At 32.3% G+C, this 18,608-nt stretch overlaps 1 protein-coding gene across 1 annotated transcript in view; it reads left to right on the top strand.

Moving 5' to 3' along the window:
- DPYD (dihydropyrimidine dehydrogenase) overlaps window positions 1–18,608 on the top strand; it is an 855,274-nt gene that overhangs the window by 219,495 nt on the left and 617,171 nt on the right. The window contains exon 5 of the mRNA XM_063105846.1: window positions 7,167–7,328. Within this exon, the coding sequence (XP_062961916.1) occupies window positions 7,167–7,328 (162 nt within the window). The remainder of the gene's footprint in view (window positions 1–7,166; window positions 7,329–18,608) is intronic.

Raw genomic sequence — 18,608 nt, 5'->3', positions numbered from 1 at the left:
TAATGAACTGGAGATCATTCAATGTCTATACTTTTGTGTTGATTTAAAAACAACGAACATTTCAGGCATCATTTTTGTCCTTTATATTTTTGTTAAAAGAAGGGATCAAAGTCTTTGTGCTTTATACATAAAATAACTCTGTGTACAAAAGGTCAGATATTTATCTTGTATCCCTCCTAACATAGCCCTGTACATTTTTCTTCACATGATGGAACAGTATGATGCTTGTGTCTGATTGAATAACATGAAGAAACCAGTTGAAGTGGTGTGTATTTTCTAGGAGATTGCTGGGGTGTCTATAAAGTACCCTTCTAAATTTAAATTTTATAGTCTTTACTTCTAAAAAGGTTGAAGAGCTCACAGAATAAAAGTCAAACCTCTTGTGTAGAAGGAGGACTCAAGAAATCTTCCCATTTGCTACAAGAGAAAAAATTGATATTGATCTTGACGGTCTCTATGGGAAGAGTGGAGGAGGTATTCCTCTTCCAATAGGTTTCTGAATGTCTTCAACTCTAAGTACCTGGATCCCTGAATAGTGAAGTTATCTACCATTTCTTTAAAGTGATCTGTGAGAGATGGATTGCAAAGGCGACTTCTGAGTCATTGTTCAATGTTGGCTCAGCACATTTTCAAAACCGTGCTTCTATATTCTGTGATACATGCCGATACTTTCCTTTTTCTAGGCATCATCGTGTAATCTCTCTTTTACTATCCATCTTTCATTCCTCTTTCTGAGAATTTTTGTAGCGTCTATTCAGTAATCTTCCTAATTACTCCTTAATACTAGAATCCTTCTATTAAAAAGCTTCAATTAAATACTAAACCCTTAGCTTGGCAGACAGAATTCTCCACAATTGGTTCCAAGCATGTTTTTCAAATATATTTTCTAATCATCTTTTTCTAAGTGAATGAACCATTCTAGCCAAATTGCCATGTCTTGACATCAAGACCTATTCTGAACTTTCTTGAATATTTCTTCATATCGATCCAGAATGATTCAGATGTCATTCTGTCTCATCCCTTAGCCCTGTCATACCCAGAATTGTTTTGACTACTACCCATTTAAAACCAATATTGGCCACCTCAACCTGAAATGACTTACTCTGGTACTAAAGCATCTAGAAGTCAGCAACCATATATTTGAGTTTTATAAAAAAGAAAAATTACCCATAATGCCTTTGATTTAAAAGCCATTCAATAAATCCTTATTAACTTAAAAATCTTTTAAATACTTCTCTACTTTTTATTTTGGTGAAAGGGTTACACTTGGAGTCATGAATGTGTTGAGGAATTATTAGACAATTTCATGATCAGTAATATGCAATGGCTTATCAGGCTCTAGTACTTCAACAGGTATAGCAAATCATGAGCCATAAGAGTAATTTTAAATATTTTACTTGTTTCATTTATTCAGACCTGTGTCTCTTTCTTTTCTTGCATCACCATTTTATGTGCAATCTTAAAACTCAATTTGGAGCTCATTAACCAGTCAATATTCTTGTGAAAATATCTGTAGGTATTTAATTCTATTATATTCATTCAGTGCTTTTTTCCTCAAACAATCCTTATGAGTGATTTACTAATTACAGATCAGATTTTTTTCTGTGATACTGTTTTTATATTTCAAGGATATTTCTAATTATGCAATAAGATTTTTGGTCAGTAAGTCAGTCAATAAATATTTGTTAATCAATCCTATCAAATATTCTTGAGATGTAAAGTAAGAGGAGCATAGAATACTAACTAGTGACTTTGGGATTAACAGTGATGAATGCTCAGTTTCAGGTATAGAGTGAAGGGATCAATGGCTTAAGAAGAAACTAAGAATGTTTTCTTAGGAATAGTCTGATTTTCTTAAGTTAGTAATTGTTCTTCTTGGCTGTTATTAAGTAAAGTTTTCTGAAACCAGAAAATTTTCTAAAACTAGAAAATAGGGCCAAGGAGAGGACTCTAAATCCCTCTATTATCATGTTAAAATATGATTGCTTAAATACAGAGGGACACCTAAGTATTATTTAGTTCGGTAGGAGAAAGAACCATTGGTTCATTCTGCTACTTAATATTAATTAAACGTTCAGGATGTGAATTTACATGATAACTTGTAGATTTGTGTCCAGTAGAGATGCAAAATATTTTTGTTCAGGAGGAAAATGACATCAAAAGTTATGTTTTAGTGCCCTCTAGGATATTTTCCAGTTTTTAAAAATCTAATCCAGCAATCTTATTCAAATATTTCTTTATTAAATTGCCTATGTAATTCCCACACTCAAAGACAGTCTTGAATATATAACAACTTCATTGAGATATTCACATCCCATACATTTGCTCATGTAAATGAATTTGTCAATTCCGTGATGTCAGCTGTATTTGCAACCATTATAATCAGTTTGAGAACATTTTCATCATCTCTGTAAGAAACCCTACATATACAAGAGTACTTCAAAAAGTCCATGGAAAATGCAATTTAAAGATAATATGAATCTTTCTGTCAACTTTTTGAATACCCCTTGTATTAGCAGTCATTCTTCATTTCCACTCAGATGCCAGCCCTAGGAAACCACTAATATGCTCTCTGTCTCTATAGTTTTGCCTATTATGGACATTTCATATAAATGGAGTCATATACTGTGTGATCTGCTGTGAATAACTTCTTTAACTTAGCATAATCTTTTCAAGGTTCATCCATGTTTTAGCTAGTGTTGTTACTTCATTATTTTTTATTTCCAAGATATATCTAATTGTATGGTTATGCCACATATTATTTAGCTATTCGTCAGTTAATGGACAGTTGGGGTGTTTCCACATTGTAGGTATTATGAATAATGCTACTATGACCATTAGTGTACAAGGTTTTGCATGAACATATGTTTTCAGTTCTCTTGTGTGTTTACCAAAGAATGGAATTGGTAACTCTGTATTATGAACTGATTTTCACAGTAGCTACACCATTTGCCATACCCATTAGCAATGTGTAAGGTTCCAGTTTCTCCACATCATTGCCAAAACTTTCTCCAGTTTGTCTTTTTGATTATGGCCATCAAAGTGGGTGAGAAGTGGCATCTCATTGTGGTTATTATTTGTATTTCTCTGATGGCTAATAATCATGAACATCTTTTGTTGTGCTTTTTGGCGATTTGGATATCTTCTTTGGAGAAATGTTTATTCTGATCCTTTGCCCATTTTCTAATTGGGTTATTTGTCTTTTTATTATTGTGTTGTAAGTGTTCTTCATATATTCCAGATTCAAATACCTTATCATATATATGACTTGCAAATATTTTCTCCTGTTGAGTGGGTTGTCTTTTTACTTTCTTGATGGTGTCCTTTGAAGCACAAAAGATTTTCATTTTGGTGAAATCCAATTTATTTCCTTTTTCATTAGGAGTCAAACTTCATTCTTTTGCATGTCAATATCCAGTCATTCCAACATTATTTATTGATGTGAATATTCTTTCCCCATTGAATTGTCTTAAAACTCTTTTCAAAAATCAATTCAACATAAATGTGAAAGCTTTTATCTGGATTCTTAATTCTATTACATTGATCTATATTCTTATCCTCATGTCAGTACCATACTACCTTGATTACTTAGCTTTGTAGTAAGTTTTGATATCAGGAAGTTTGACTCTTCCAACTTCGTTCTTATTTTTCATGGTTCTGGGTATTTCGGGTCCTTGGATTTTCATTGGAATTTTAGGAGTGGCTTTCCAGTTTTTGCGAGGGAGTCAGCTGAGATTTTAACAGTATTGAATTGAAGCTTTAGACCAATTTGGGGAGTATCACCTTCCTAATAATAAGTCTTCCAGTCCATGATCATGAGATGTCTTTCCATTTATTTAGGTCTTCTTTAGTGTCTTTCAACAGTGTTTTCTAGTTTTCAGAGTATAAATTTTACACTTTTTACAGTTTTTTATTAAATATAATTCTAGATAATTTATTTCTTTTGATGCTAGTATAAATGGAATTATTTTCTCAATTTCATTTTTGGTTTGTTCATTGCTAATGTATAGAAATACAATTAGTTTTTGTATGTGGATCTTGTATTCTGCTAGCTTGCTGTACTTATTACTGCTGATCGTGTTTCAGTGGATTCCTTGGGATCTTCTATATACAAGATTACTTCATCTATAAATAAAAACAGTTCTGTGTCTTTCTTTCCAATCTGGATACCTTTTTCCCCCCTTTTTCTTTTCCTTGTTATGTAGCTAAAACCTCCAGTACTATGTTGAACAAAAGTTGTGAAAGTGTGTATAATTGTTAATTTTATGTGCCAATTTAACTGGGTCATAGAGTGCTTAAATATTTAATTAAATATTATTTTGTGGAAACTGAAGAAGAGAAGGAGTAGCTATACTTAGATAAAATAGACTTCAAGCCAAGGAAAGTTAGAAAAAAAGATAAGAAAGGTCATTATATAATGATAAAAGGATTAATTCAACAAGATGATGTAACAATTCTAAATATATATATGTACACCTAACTCTAGATAACGCTGTTATATAATGCAATTACTGTTAGACCTAATGGAAGAAATAGACTCCCAATACAGTAATAGTTGGAGATTTAACACCCCACTTTCAGCAAAGGACAGATTATCCAGACAGAAAATTAACCAGGAAATGTCAGAATTGATCTCTACTTTAGACCAATTGGACCTAATGGACATTTACAGAACATTTCATCCAACAGCTGCAAAACACATATTCTTCTCGGCAGCACATGGAACACTCTCTAGAACAGACCATATGTTAGGTCAGAAAACAAGTCTGAACAAATTTTAAAAAATTAAATCATATTAATTATCTCATTCAACTGTAATGGAATAAAACTAGAAACCAACAACAAAAGGGACACTAGAAATAGTACAAATACATGGAAATTAAACATGCTGTAAACAATGAATAGGTCAAAGAAGAAATCAAAAACAAAATTTAAAAATTCCTGGAGACAAATAAAAATGAAAACACAAAATACCAGAACCTCTGGGATACAGTGAAAGCAGTTCTAAGAGAGTAGCAATAAATGTCTACATCTAAAAAGAAGATAGACTTCAGAAAAAAACCCCCCAAAACCTAATATTACACCTAAAGAAACTAGAAAAACAAGAACAAACCAAACCCCAAATCAGTAAAAGGAGGGAAATAAAAAAGATCAGTGCAGAGAAAAATGAATTAGATATTAAGAAAACAATAAAAAAGATTGATGAAACAAAGAATTGGTTTTTTGAAAAGATAAACAAAACCACTAAAGCTTTAGCTAGACTAATGAAAATAAAAAAAAAAAGAGAGAGAGAAGACTCAAATAAATGAAATAACAAAACAAAAAAGGAGACGTTACAACTGATACTGGAAATACAAAGGATCATAAGAGGCTACTATGAACAAATATATGTGAACAAACAGGAGAATGGAGAAGAAATGAATAAATTCCCGAACACTTACAACTTATCAAGGTTGAATCATGAAGAACTAGAAAATCCATGCAACCAATAATGAGTAATGAGATTGAAGCAGTAATGAAAATTCTCCCAACAACAACAAAAAAACCCCAGGACCAAATGGACTTACTGTCAAATTCTACCAAACATTTAAAGAACTAATGATAATTCTTCTTGAACTCTTCCAAAAAATGGAAGAGGAGAGAATACTTTCAAACTAACTTTACAAAGCCAACATTATCCTCATACCTAAACTGTAAAAAAACACAATAAATAAAAGAGAAAACTACAGATCAGTATCCCTAATGAACACAGATGCAATGATCCTCAACAAAATAGAAGCAAACAGAATCCAGCCAATGTTGAAAAGGTCACTCACTGAGTAGGATTCATCTTGGAGTGTAAAGATGGTCTGACATATACAAGTCAATAAACACAATGCATCACATCAACAGAATGAAGATGGGGAAAAAAGATCATTTCAATAGATGCATAAAAAGTCCGTGTTAAAATCCAACATCCCGCTGCGCTGGGAGCGCGGCAACACTCCCGCCGCGGGTTCGGATCCCATATAGGAATGGCCAGTGCGCTCACTGGCTGAGTGCTGGTCACGAAAAAGACAAAAAAAAAAAAAAAAAAAAAAAAATCCAACATCCCTTCATGATAAAAACACTGAACAAAGTAGGTATAGAGGGAATATACCTCAGTACAATAAAGTCCATATATGACAAACCTACAGCTAATGTCATTCTGAATGTACAGAAATTGGGAGCTTTTCTTCTAAGACCTGGAACAAGACAGGGATGCCTATCCAAGTCACCACATTACATTAGTTGTTATGTCTCCTTAGGATCCTCGTGGCTGTTACAGTTTCTCAAACTTTTCCTTGTTTTTCATGCACTTGACAGTTTTCAGGAGTACTGGTCAGGTCCAGTTCTTACCTTTGATTAGAGAAAAAAACACTCTCAAATATTCAGCTTATTGTTCATTCCTTATTTAGTAAATAATAATATGGTTGTCCAATTTATGAACAAATTAGGTTCCAAAAATTGTTGGCAGAATGAGTGGGATTCTAAGCTATTCTATAATATTTAAATGTGAGGACAGGACTGATGAAAGATGAACGTGTTGAGGTTTCATCCAGGAGTGTTTGTAAAATGTGCTTCATCTGCCTGTTTGGTTAATGGCACATTATTGAAGGATGTTAACCAACAAAGAGTGTCATAAAGCATATTATCCTTGGACAAGCCAGGTGAAATGAAGGGAGAGAGAGGTATGGCTGCTTTTAATTTAGTTAAATGAAGGATAACCCAAGTATAACTTTTTTTGTGGCTGTTTTAAGATTTAGGTTTTAAAAGCTTGTTCAAACAGTGCTACCTAACTTATCTTTGTTAAAAACAAAAAGAATACTTTATGGAAAGATATGTATATAGTTAGACACCTTGCGAATGAAAACTATTTACACAAAATTTATATTTTAAATTTCAGTTTTCTAAAATCGATTGTTCATTTATCAGTCTACCATGTATTGGATATTCCTGTGTGTCAGGTGCCTTGCTAGTTGTTAGTTTGTGGTTCCCAATGGTAAATAGTATTGTAACTGTGCATCTGGTATACATCTTGATCTTCAACCCAGTTACCTAATAGATGATGTAATATGTTTATCATAATTTGGATGTTTAAGGTACATTTTTACATAGTAAATTTTTATTTTATTTTATTTTTGCAGAACTATTATGGAGCAGCTAAGATGATATTTTCTGACAATCCACTTGGTCTGACTTGCGGAATGGTGTGTCCAACTTCTGACCTTTGTGTAGGTGGATGCAATTTATATGCCACGGAAGAGGGACCAATTAATATTGGTGGATTGCAGCAGTTTGCTACTGAGGTATGTAAGATATTCACATTGTTTCCCTCCTCCACCACCAAGCACAAAGATCGTAAAATAACTTTAATCCTTGATGTTCTGTTGATACCCAACTTTTTAGTTTGATAAACAGCCAAAGTATAAGTGTTTCGTGCAATGAACAATATTTTTATTCAACAGGTTGGCTACAAAGATGAAAGTTTATAAAACCATATGTCAAATTTGTTGTAATCCCAGTAGGTTATTAAAACACTTTAACTAAAAGTATATAAACTAGATGATCTGAAAATATAGCTTATTCATTAACTTTACATTGAAGTGAGGCAAGGAAATCCTATTATGAAAAGGCTTTCTTATCTGATTCTTTTCCCTGAAACTCCCTTTAATCTTTACAGCTCGAAATAGTATATCCGCAGTATTTTGTAATATTCTGTGAGTAACAAAGATTAGATAATTTCCAAAAACCCTGAAACTGAAAAGTATTCTTTAACAACATTAGGAAAATTATTGGATTTTGTGAACTTATGGATTGGAAGCAGGTCTGTTATTTGGATAAAAATTTATAATGAAATAAAATGAAAGTATTTTTTTACTTTGTATCCCATATTTTTTGATCCTGGCCTTTTCTTTTATGAATTGTATGTAAATGACCCTGACTCTCTGGGACGTCCTTGTGCTCTCTGAGGTCTCTTATTTGGAATCAACTAGTAGGTCAATTCCCATGTATTGTTTAAATTATCATCTTATACGGTGGTTACAGTAAGATTTTATAATCTTTGGAGACTGTTTGGCTAGAAAGGTGAACTAAATGTCTGTCAACACTAGATTTTTAGTTAATGACTTACCTATCTGGTTTTGTCAACTTAAATGCAATGTATTCTCTCCTTTTAGGACCCTTCCCACAGTATTCCTCTTGCTTAAGTCTCACTTTGCTTTTAGTAATAAATCAGGATTATTCCCTACCTGCTTTCTGACAGGTTAATTCTAAGGAAGAGCTCCTGGGAATAAGAAAATAAAAACAATTTGAGGTTGTAAGTTGTTGCAATAAATTCTTGGATTTAATTTCTTTTCTTACCAAATTCAAAATTGCATTAGCCTTACCTGACCAGTTCAAGGATGATCTTTACAACATGAGAAAATCCTTTGTCAATGGAGAAGTTTCACTTGAATTCCTCCCCATCTTTCTTTGGGGATCCAAGGCAAGCTTACACAGGATGCAGTAAGTGAAAGGTCACAGAGTATGTATATGAACTAACACTACATTTTAAACTAAAAGGAGCTAAAATGACATTGTTAGTTTGTCAGTGATCTGGACATGAGAGAGAGGAGAGATATCAACGAAGACAGGGAGACACTATCCCTGTAGGAATTCTCACTTTGTCACTTGGTTTTAATGAAGTTATACTACCCTTTCCTGAAGCACAATCTATTTAAGACAGAGTTTCAAATGTACCCTCACTGCTGTACAGAATTCATTAGAAACTCACTAAAATTTGAGATTGGCCACACTTAGGGCTTTCTGTAAGTATCATCCTAATGCAAAGACTTATTAGGACTGCAATGAATATGTTTTTAGTAAATCAAGGAGTTTAGAATAGAAATGTGTCTTTCTATTCCATTCCTATTGTACTTTGTATAAGTGTGGTTTCAATATCAAATTATAAATCAAAATGTCCCTGTGGGAACTACCTGTTCAAACTTTCCATTCATTTTTTAGGTTGGCCTGTTATAGCAGGTTGTTTTACAAAGTCCTGTATACCCCAAGTCAAAATATGGTTTATTTAAATTTACCCAGGTGTCAAAGTTGTTATGAATGTAAGCAACACATGAGTAACATATTAAGTGAATACCAGTGGGAAAAAAGTGTAAAGTGCAAAATATTATACTTACAAACTCCTAACCGATTGACATGAATATCTAAGTCAAAGTGCAACATGATACAAATAACTTTATGTTTTGATTGTTTGATAAAACAATGATTGATTTTTGACCTTTAAAGAAATACAGATCTATTTTTCAACCAACTTAAGCAAAGGTTAGGAAATCAGACTAAAACAGTATGATATTTTTCAAAGTTGTTTTTCCTGTAACTTATATGTGATTTTTAAAATATCAACTCGGTAGTCTGCCATTATTGGTTAAGTCCATAGCTTTTACTTCTCCATTTGAACATAAGCATGTGATTTGGAGGGGCTGTAGTGGAAAAGGAATGAGTCACAAAGTATAGCCTGCATTAGAGTCAGGAGACCAGCTGCTTTAAAAAATTTTTTTTGTCCTGTGTTGTCATTGCTATTCCCACATCTGCAGTATGATGATTGTGGCCTCAGACATTTCTGTATGTCAGTGCAGTGAGCAGGCTACAGGGGTGATTCTGACTCTCTAGAAGGCAGTTTTGCTTGGTAATAATATGGTAGTCTTGTAATAATATTGCTTCAATAAGATAACTTGGAAATAATAGTTTAGTGTGGATTTTATCAATCTCATGAGGGTTTTAAAATTTCTCTGCAAAAATATAACCCTTGAAAATTTTATTTTGAAAAGCATTTGAATATTTAATTGAATTTTTAAGGAATCATATGTTTATTACATTTAACAGACCAACTAGATTCTTATTGCCTTTCAAATTTAATTAATGAATTGTTGGAAGAAGAGAAGGAAATGAGAATGCATCTTTCTACTCATTGCCTATAGTATAGAATAATGATTTTAAATAGAAAATTAGCTGCATGTCAAATCAGTTCCCTTGTAGTGATGTTAAAGAGTTCTGGAGGCAATCTAGAAAAATTTAAATTAAAACTTCAAGCTTCTAAAGTTTGACTAAATGTTAAAGTGAATGAGGGCCAGAAAATTGGTACTTAAACTTACTGCCTCAATTCTGAATTTTTAGGAATCCACTAGATTATGAAATTAGTATCTAAGTAGTTTTTATTTTTCTCATTAAACTTTGTATGAGATTTTTCTAATACCTATTAAATATACTGTTTAGTATGGTATATACTTCTTGGCACTGTACTGTTATTTAGGTTTTGTACTTTTAGTTAAGAATGGAACTGACAGATGGAATTTCAGACTAAATTAGATGAGTCACTGAGAAAACAGTTACTCTTTAGATTTTCCATTAATTGTATCTCTTAGTAGTTTTTTTATGTCACTTCTCATTTGACATTACCCAGTTCCTGTCCCATTAGCATATACTATTTGCAATAATGCAATAATGTTTTCATGTAATTGATAAAATTTATTTTGTTTTCTTTGCTTCAAACTAAACTTATATTACAAATAAAACACTAAAGGCCTTCATATTCTCTTTCCCAAACACTCTGATTATTGTTGAATCTGGTCTATTTTTACATGTTTCCTACGAAATAGTTGTAGATTTAGTGTGGATATCCACAATGAATGTTGAAGTTTAGAAAAATTTCATAGGTTTATTGGCCATTCAGATTCCCTATTATTGATTTTTTTTTGTTAATTTGTATTCTTTGCCCCTTGTATGGTTTATGTTGTGAAGGAGGAATCTAGTTATATAACACACCCACTTGGGATACATTTGTATGTTTTCTCTACGGAAAACAAGTTAACTCAGTGCCATTTACTACATAGTTTGTTGTTTCCAGACTGCTGTGTAATGCCTTTAATTTGATATAGCAAAGTAATATGTGAGAATTTGTCTGTTTTTGTTTTTTGGAGGAAGTTGGGGATGTTTATTAATTTACATTGATCTCTTTGTGCATCTATGTACTGATACAAACTGGATTAATTGCTATAGATTTATGTTTTGATATCTGGTAAAGTATTTTTATTTTTGAACGTCTTTTTTTCAGAATTTTATTGACTATCTCTGGGCCTTTATAACATGAAGGTGAAATTTTTCTTATGGGTTAAAGGAATAATATACCATTATCTTTCCAAGAGACTATAAGCATTTATTTCTATAGTAGACACAATTCAAATCAAATTCATCAGTGCTTATAATCCAGTAAAAAATATACTACTGCAATTCAAAAATCCAGGTGTTTTTTAGACTTCATTAAGGAACGTTTAACATTTATTTAAAATATATCATCATTTATGTTTTGCTTAAACACTACAACAAATAGTTTGAAGAATTGTGAATGAAGAAGGAACATATTCACTCAAGTTAGTATGTGATTATTTTAATAGGGCAAATTTTATTTCTACCTTATCATCATCTTGGATGTGGACATCACTAAAATCCTTAAATTTTGCCTTCTACGAGTATATTTGAAAAGAATGTAGAAATATGTGTTCTAATATACGATAGAGTAGTACATGTCCTGTTTCCAATAATGTATTTCTGTGATGTATCCCATCTATCAAATACAAAAGTGAAGACAATTAAAAAAAATTAAGTTCAGTTCTCAAATTAAAACCAGTCACTATAAAGATGAGTACTTGTGGGCCGGCCCCGTGGCGCACTCGGGTGAGTCCAGCGCTTGGGAGCGCAGTGGTGTTCCCGCCGCGGGTTCGGATCCTATATAGGAATGGCCGGTGCACTCACTGGCTGAGCGCGGTTCGGGCGACACCAAGCCAAGGGTTGCGATCCCCTTACCGGTCACAAAAGGACAAAAAAAAAAAAAAAAAAAAAAAAAAAAAAATGAGTACTTGTGCATAAAATGAAATGTGAGATTGTACATACTCTAGCTGTGTATTGTGTTGATTGCTTTATAAATAAGATAATCAAATGACTATGATACTTTGAAGAGCAAACAAGGACATTATTAATTAGTCCAGTGCAGCAGGCACAAACTAGAACCATCTTGAGCAAACTGGCTTGTGTGAACTCTCAGTGTAATAAACCCCCACTAGGTAAGAATTCAATTAATCAAACAAACATTGATTGAGCATCGATTAGAATTAAGTGTTATGGTGGCGGCTTCTAAATGACAGTTTCTGAGAAACACTGTAGTTTCTCAGGAAATAATAAAAGTCAACAATTGAAATTTTGTAGTAAAGTTAGTAAGACATATGCATTTACATTGGTGTGCTTGAACTGATAATCCAATCTTCATTAATTTTTGTCACTTGGTTTTGGAGGTGAATAGACCTTAGTGCAAAGAAAAGTATTGGGCAGGGGAAATGTAGAGGTGCAACACACTGTATGTACTTGTGTAGCAGTTCAATCCATTTTCGTAATATATCACTTTAAAATGTTGATAAACAACCCTTGAGGTAATGTTTTTCCTATTTTGGGCATAATGAAACTAAGGATCAAAGTGATTAAAAATCATAATTAACATTATACAAACTCCTGCAGAATATTAGGTACTTTATTAAGCACTTAACTAATCTTCAAAATAACCCTCCAAGAAAATGTTATCATCTTCATTTTATATATGAATAAAATATGAAAGGCTCCATGAAATCAATTGACTCCAACAACCTCACATCTAGTATGAGGAAGATTTAGAATATAAAACTAGTGCTCTAATTTCCATTATTTCACAAACTCTCATTTGCCCCAGATAATGTTACGAGTCAATGATACAGGCTCTATGTAAACCCAGGATTTCCAGCTCCAAGTTCATAGCGGTATCCATTGCATCTTGTTGCTCCAGCTACATATACCTCAGTAACCATGCCTTACAGCTCCTTAATTTTCTGTTAGATATGAAGCGACTACATTAAAATAGGTTATGTAAGACCAGAACATATGGTTTAGTAGTTTCTTACTTATGCACGTTACCAAAGAGCTTTTCTTTTTTCTTTTTTCTTAATTTGACCATGGAAGTATTATTCTATAGCCAGGAAAATCCAGGTTTTGTGGTGCTTGAGATAATAAAATTTGAGGTTTCTTCTGTTAAAAATTATAAGGCACTACAACAAAATTTAAATTCAGGGCCTTGGAAAGGGCCTATGCAGTGAGAGTCCCTGAAGCTTAAGCTTTTACTTACAGTTTTATTTTAATTTGGAAAGCCTGAGTCTGATTATGTGATAGCTGCTATACAAGTATACTTAAGAATAAGCCTAGCAGGTTCATGCTACAGTTTGGCAAACTGGTCAATAAAATCTGTCAGTTCATGTACCCAATCTAAAACTAAGATAAGTTACCATAATAATGAATAATAACCAATATTTATGGCTCATACCTTTTGCAGGTCATTTATAAATAGGACATGGATTAGAGAATAGTTGTTAGATTGATGATATCTCACATTTGCCCTATTGTCACAAACTTGTCACTTTGAATAAAATTTCTCTACACTACTCCTATTTAAAATAGGATTATCAATAGTTTGCAAAGACTGTTCACACACACAAAAATAGGTTAATTATTTCTGGGAGAAATAAGGTATAGATAAAAAATATACATTAAATAGTAATAAGATCAATCATTTTTAACCTGATGAAATGTAGCTTTCTGGGATGCAAATATAAGCAACATATATTAAGACTTGATTGGTGTCTCCTTTTAGTCTTAATGCAGTGTTTAATAGACAGGAATAATGTCTCGAAAGATTGTACTAAATATCTGACATTCTTCTTCAAAAATCTTTAGAAGTCTATTAAAAATACTCAGTGCTAGCACAGTGATTGATAATAAAACTGTAAGACTGGATGAATTGTTGGACAGTTTTATCACAATATGTTAATTTGTTTTAAAACTATGTTAGTATCTAGAGCTTTAAAAAATAAAAGTAAGCTGCAGTGATTTGGGGAAGTAACTGAAGTTTATGAAAATTGAATAGTTAAGATTGTTATTAGTTTTTTTCTAAATTTGTTTTTTATAAGTCCAAATATATATTCTTTTGGGCAACTTACAGTTTAAAATAATGGACTTTCATTGGTTTGAGTCTTAACTTAAAAAATGTATATTTTCATAAATATATTTGATAAATAGTAGTGTAAAGTATAAAGCAGTGTTATTGTATCAGTATGATTCACTTGTAAAAGGCATGATGCTAATAGTTAAAATTCAAACTACCCATTTGGCTCCAAAGAATAATAATAAAATGAAATATAGTAACACACACAAAATTAAAAGCTGAACTAGAAAGGAAGATAAATAATTTTTTGGGCCACAATTAGTATAGAAACATTCAGATGTAACCAGGGGACTTGGGTCACTCTCTGCTAGTCTTGCATGAACAATCAGAGGCTGCTGGGGAGTTTGCCTGATGTCTGGTAATTAGTAACAAAAATATCATGCATGGTAGAGGAGTGGACTCACTTCCCCCTGGTATAAAGGATAAAAAAAAAAAAAAATAGGTAAAACTACTGTACAGGGATGGGGCATACATAAAGCTTCAGAAAGAAGCAGCGAAAGCTGTGCCGGCTGTGTTTTGGGCATGTGCTTAGGGCTGTGGTAACTTGCTTCTATGATACCTTCTATATTACCTCAGGGCTGGAGGCCTCGGCTTCCAGAAAGAGACCTGGTTCCACAGTGGGGGAGGGAGAAAGGAGTGTAGTTGGGTGGAGGCCACCAAGTACCTGCTAGGAAGCAAGAGGGGAAATGCAAAGAGAGAAAAATTCTACTTAGCATAAATCTGAAACAAAAAGTTAGAACTGCATTAGAAAAGCTATGCTATCAGTGCTTTCAAAAGACTTCACTGACAGGACATGACTTTATGCTAAATGAAACACATATAATATTATAATAAGGCCTTTGAAATAAATAGGAATAAAAAAATCCATAAAAATAAGATAAAATGATGACAAAAATAGTGAGTTTAATTTAAAAAATAGTTGATTGAAAATATTTTCTGTAATGAAAATCTCAGAAAAAAAGTTAAATTTTGGATATTGGCACAGATTGGTACACTAAAAAAAAAATTGATCTGAGAAATCCAACCAGAACATAGGAAAGAGATATAAAGAAATGAAAAGTATAATAGAGAAGTTAAGATGCTTAGAAGACTCCAATATAGATGTAAAAGGAAGTGCTGAAGTAGAGAGAGATTGACAAAAGAACAGTCTTAAAGCAGTTATGGTGGAGAATGTTCCAGAAGAAAAGTTATAAGTCCTTCACCTAGACATATATGTGGTTGTTGCAATATTGGGAAATGCTGTGGTTAATGAGAGAATCAAAGCTTCTAGAGAAAGAGAAAACAGATTACTTTAAAACCAAATGACAATTACCCTGACCCCAGATTTCTCATCAGCATCAACAGATGTCAGAGGCCAAGAGAACAATATTCTTAAAGATCTAATATAAAGAACTTTATTTCTCCGTTGACAGTAAGGGCATTAATAAAAGTATTTTCAGGCATTTTAAATCTAAATGATTTAACACTCACCTTTTCATAAGTACTACTAAAGGTTATACTTTAGAATGAAGACAACAAACCTGGAATGAAGGAGAGAGGCAAGAAAGCAAACAAACCATCAAAATATGGTGGTAAATATAATTAAGTAATGACTGTAAAGTAATAAAAACAACTCATTTTGAGGTGTTAAAAATAAATATGGAAATAACGTATTATACGATATTGACAAAAAGTGTTTGGGAAGAGAAAAATAATTAATGATGAAAAGAATAGAACTCTTAAAAGATGTAACATTCACAGACTTGTATACACACTACAGCATAGTCTTCCTAAAAATTAGTAAGGTTTATTTGAATAAGGTTTATTGGATTCGTTTAAGAAATTCATAAAGTATTCCGACCCAACTAATATGGAACAAATGCATCCTTTCATGCACTTGTGGAACGTATATCAAAACTATTCATGTGCTAGGTCAGAAACAGTGAATAATAAATGCATATTATATCCAAATCAGTATAAACAGACTATTTTTTCTACAACACAATTGGGAATAAAAAGTAAAAATATTGTCAAAGTGAAAATAACAACAATTTTATGGTCAGAAATTTAAAAAACACATTCGTAAATAACTCATGGGTTAAAGAGGTGTAATTTCACAATAGAAATTATGCAATAGTTAGACTTGACTGACAACTTGCAATGACCAACTGTGCAATGCAGCTAAAGTCATTTTTATGTGAAAATTTGTTGTGTTAAGTGTATATAACAGGGTAGAAGAAAGATTATGTGTAAGTGGTTATTGTTCATCTCAGACAGCTAGAAAGAGAACAAACCCATGGGAGAAAAACATGAAAATAATGGAAAAATAATGAGTAAAAGCATAAAAGCAAAAATAGTGATGCTTCACAAAACAAAAAGCTACCTCTTTGAAAATAGTTTAATAAATAATTGTCTGGCTTATTACATAATAACAAGTACATTTCAATTATGGATGCCTTCTAACCACTTGCCTTTTATAATTTTATTAGTTTGCTTATAAATATCATTGGCTTCATCGTTAATCATTACTGCTGTTTCTAGAAAAATCATGTTAATTAAGAATAATCATCTGAATCTGATGAGGTAGAGGAGGGAGATCTTTCCAGTCTACCGTGTCACTGTCACTCTCTCTTGTCTCCTTATTATCCTCTTGTTCCCAGCAAGATACAACATTTATTGCCTGTCTCCCGGCATCTTTAATGTCCGACTCCAGCACTGAACACATATCTGAGTGACTAACTAGGTACTAGGTTGGGGTGCTAAGGATACAGTGATGAACAAGATAGGAATAAAGACAATTAAGAAAGCAAATATGAAGTGCTGACAAAGGAGAGTGAGACAGTACTGTGGGAACCTTTAGCTAGGAAGCATAGTAGACAGTTTAACAGGGAAGGAAGTTGAGTTGAGTGAAATTTAAACTGGGTTCTTGTATTGTTTGGTTTGAGCCTGCCTATGATTTTGGATGAGCAAAGTTACTCATAACCAAAATACAAACACCTGTGTTTTCAAATCATATTTGGTCAACTTAGACTTTTTAATTCAATTGTGCAGCCTCAAATGCCAAAGATAACATTTAGTATAATCTAAAGAATATGGACTATAATGTAAGAATAATAACTTACGAATCAATTCTTTTGTATATAAAAGTAATCACACCTAAATTTGAAGATTGTTAGGATTGGAAATAAAAATTTTAAGCTCCCCTGAGAGTGCCTCATAAAGAGATGGAGTTAATCACAGGAAGTTATCATCATTGATTTATTCAGTCCTCACAATAAATTGCTGAAGTAATTATTACTCACTTAATTTCAGAGCTAGCATTTAGAGAGGTGTGAAGTACTCTTCAAGATAACATGTATGTATGGTTTTTTAAAGATTTGTCTCAGGTGTTAACTTTTCCTCTTTTTTAGGTAGGTTTACCCTCCCAGAGCACCATCGTAAAAATGAATCATGCACTAGTTTGCATTGTAATAAATTTTTTATATTTAATTTTTAAAATATTTATGAGGACTCTTTTTCATGGGGATACTTAATAGAAGATCTGTGTTATTACTCATACTGATGTGTAGAACATACAGGGCACATAAAAATATTTACCAAATCGAAGTGGAAATTGAATAAAACAGAATATTCTGATTTCAAATTAAACAATATTTTTTATCTTTCCAGATGTGTCTCAATAATATCTATTTTAATAATATAAAAATTATGAAACAAAATCTTTAAGAATTACTAATACATAAATAATTTTGATAGTTAAAAATTTGCCATGACATAAAGTTTTCCTAATACATTTCTAATACATCTGAAACACTGTTCTTAGTTTTGATGTCCCTTGTTTAATTGCTGTGAAGAAAACTGTCTGGTTGCCCAAGTATATTCCTTTTCAAAGGATGAATGCAGTGAATAGAATAGTATGTAATCAGTATTTCCTTTGACTTCTTTTTTAAAAAAGAAGCAAGTTACATAGAAAATAACATAGACATGGCTCCAAGAAGGCATGTAATTTGAGGTAACTTTTGAATGTACAAATAGCAATCATTCTTTACTCAGGCATTCAAACCAGGCTGTCATCCTGCTAATTAAATAACACCAGAAACTGAAACCAGCAAAATGAAAACCGATGTATTATTTTTACTAAGATTTCTCTCAGACCTAAACTGATAAAATAATACCTCTTTAGAAATTATTTTCATTCTATCATGAAACCAAGTTAAATACTTGCCAAAATATAAACCTCTTATGAGGTATGCAGAAGGCAATCATACTTTTATAAGTCATTCTTCAGCTAGTGGAGATGTTCTGAAATTCCTAAGAATATTCTATTTGTCAAGATTTCCCTATAGGTTATTTTTCCTATTGCTTGGATAGTAAGAACAAACAGAATAATTGAGGAAGATTTACAGCTATCAAACGTTCATGTTTATTTTCATTATGTACCATTTTAGAAAGTAAGAAAGATTAAAATGAAAGAGTTACCTTCAAATTACAATTGGTAAATATTCTTACAGTTACAATGTTCTGTCCTTTTTCA

The sequence above is a fragment of the Cynocephalus volans genome, chromosome 8 (assembly GCF_027409185.1).
Source record: "Cynocephalus volans isolate mCynVol1 chromosome 8, mCynVol1.pri, whole genome shotgun sequence".
In the NCBI taxonomy this organism is placed as follows: Eukaryota; Metazoa; Chordata; class Mammalia; order Dermoptera; family Cynocephalidae; genus Cynocephalus; species Cynocephalus volans.
Note: the sequence above shows the minus strand (reverse complement) of the source record. Positions and strands in the feature narration are given on the sequence as shown.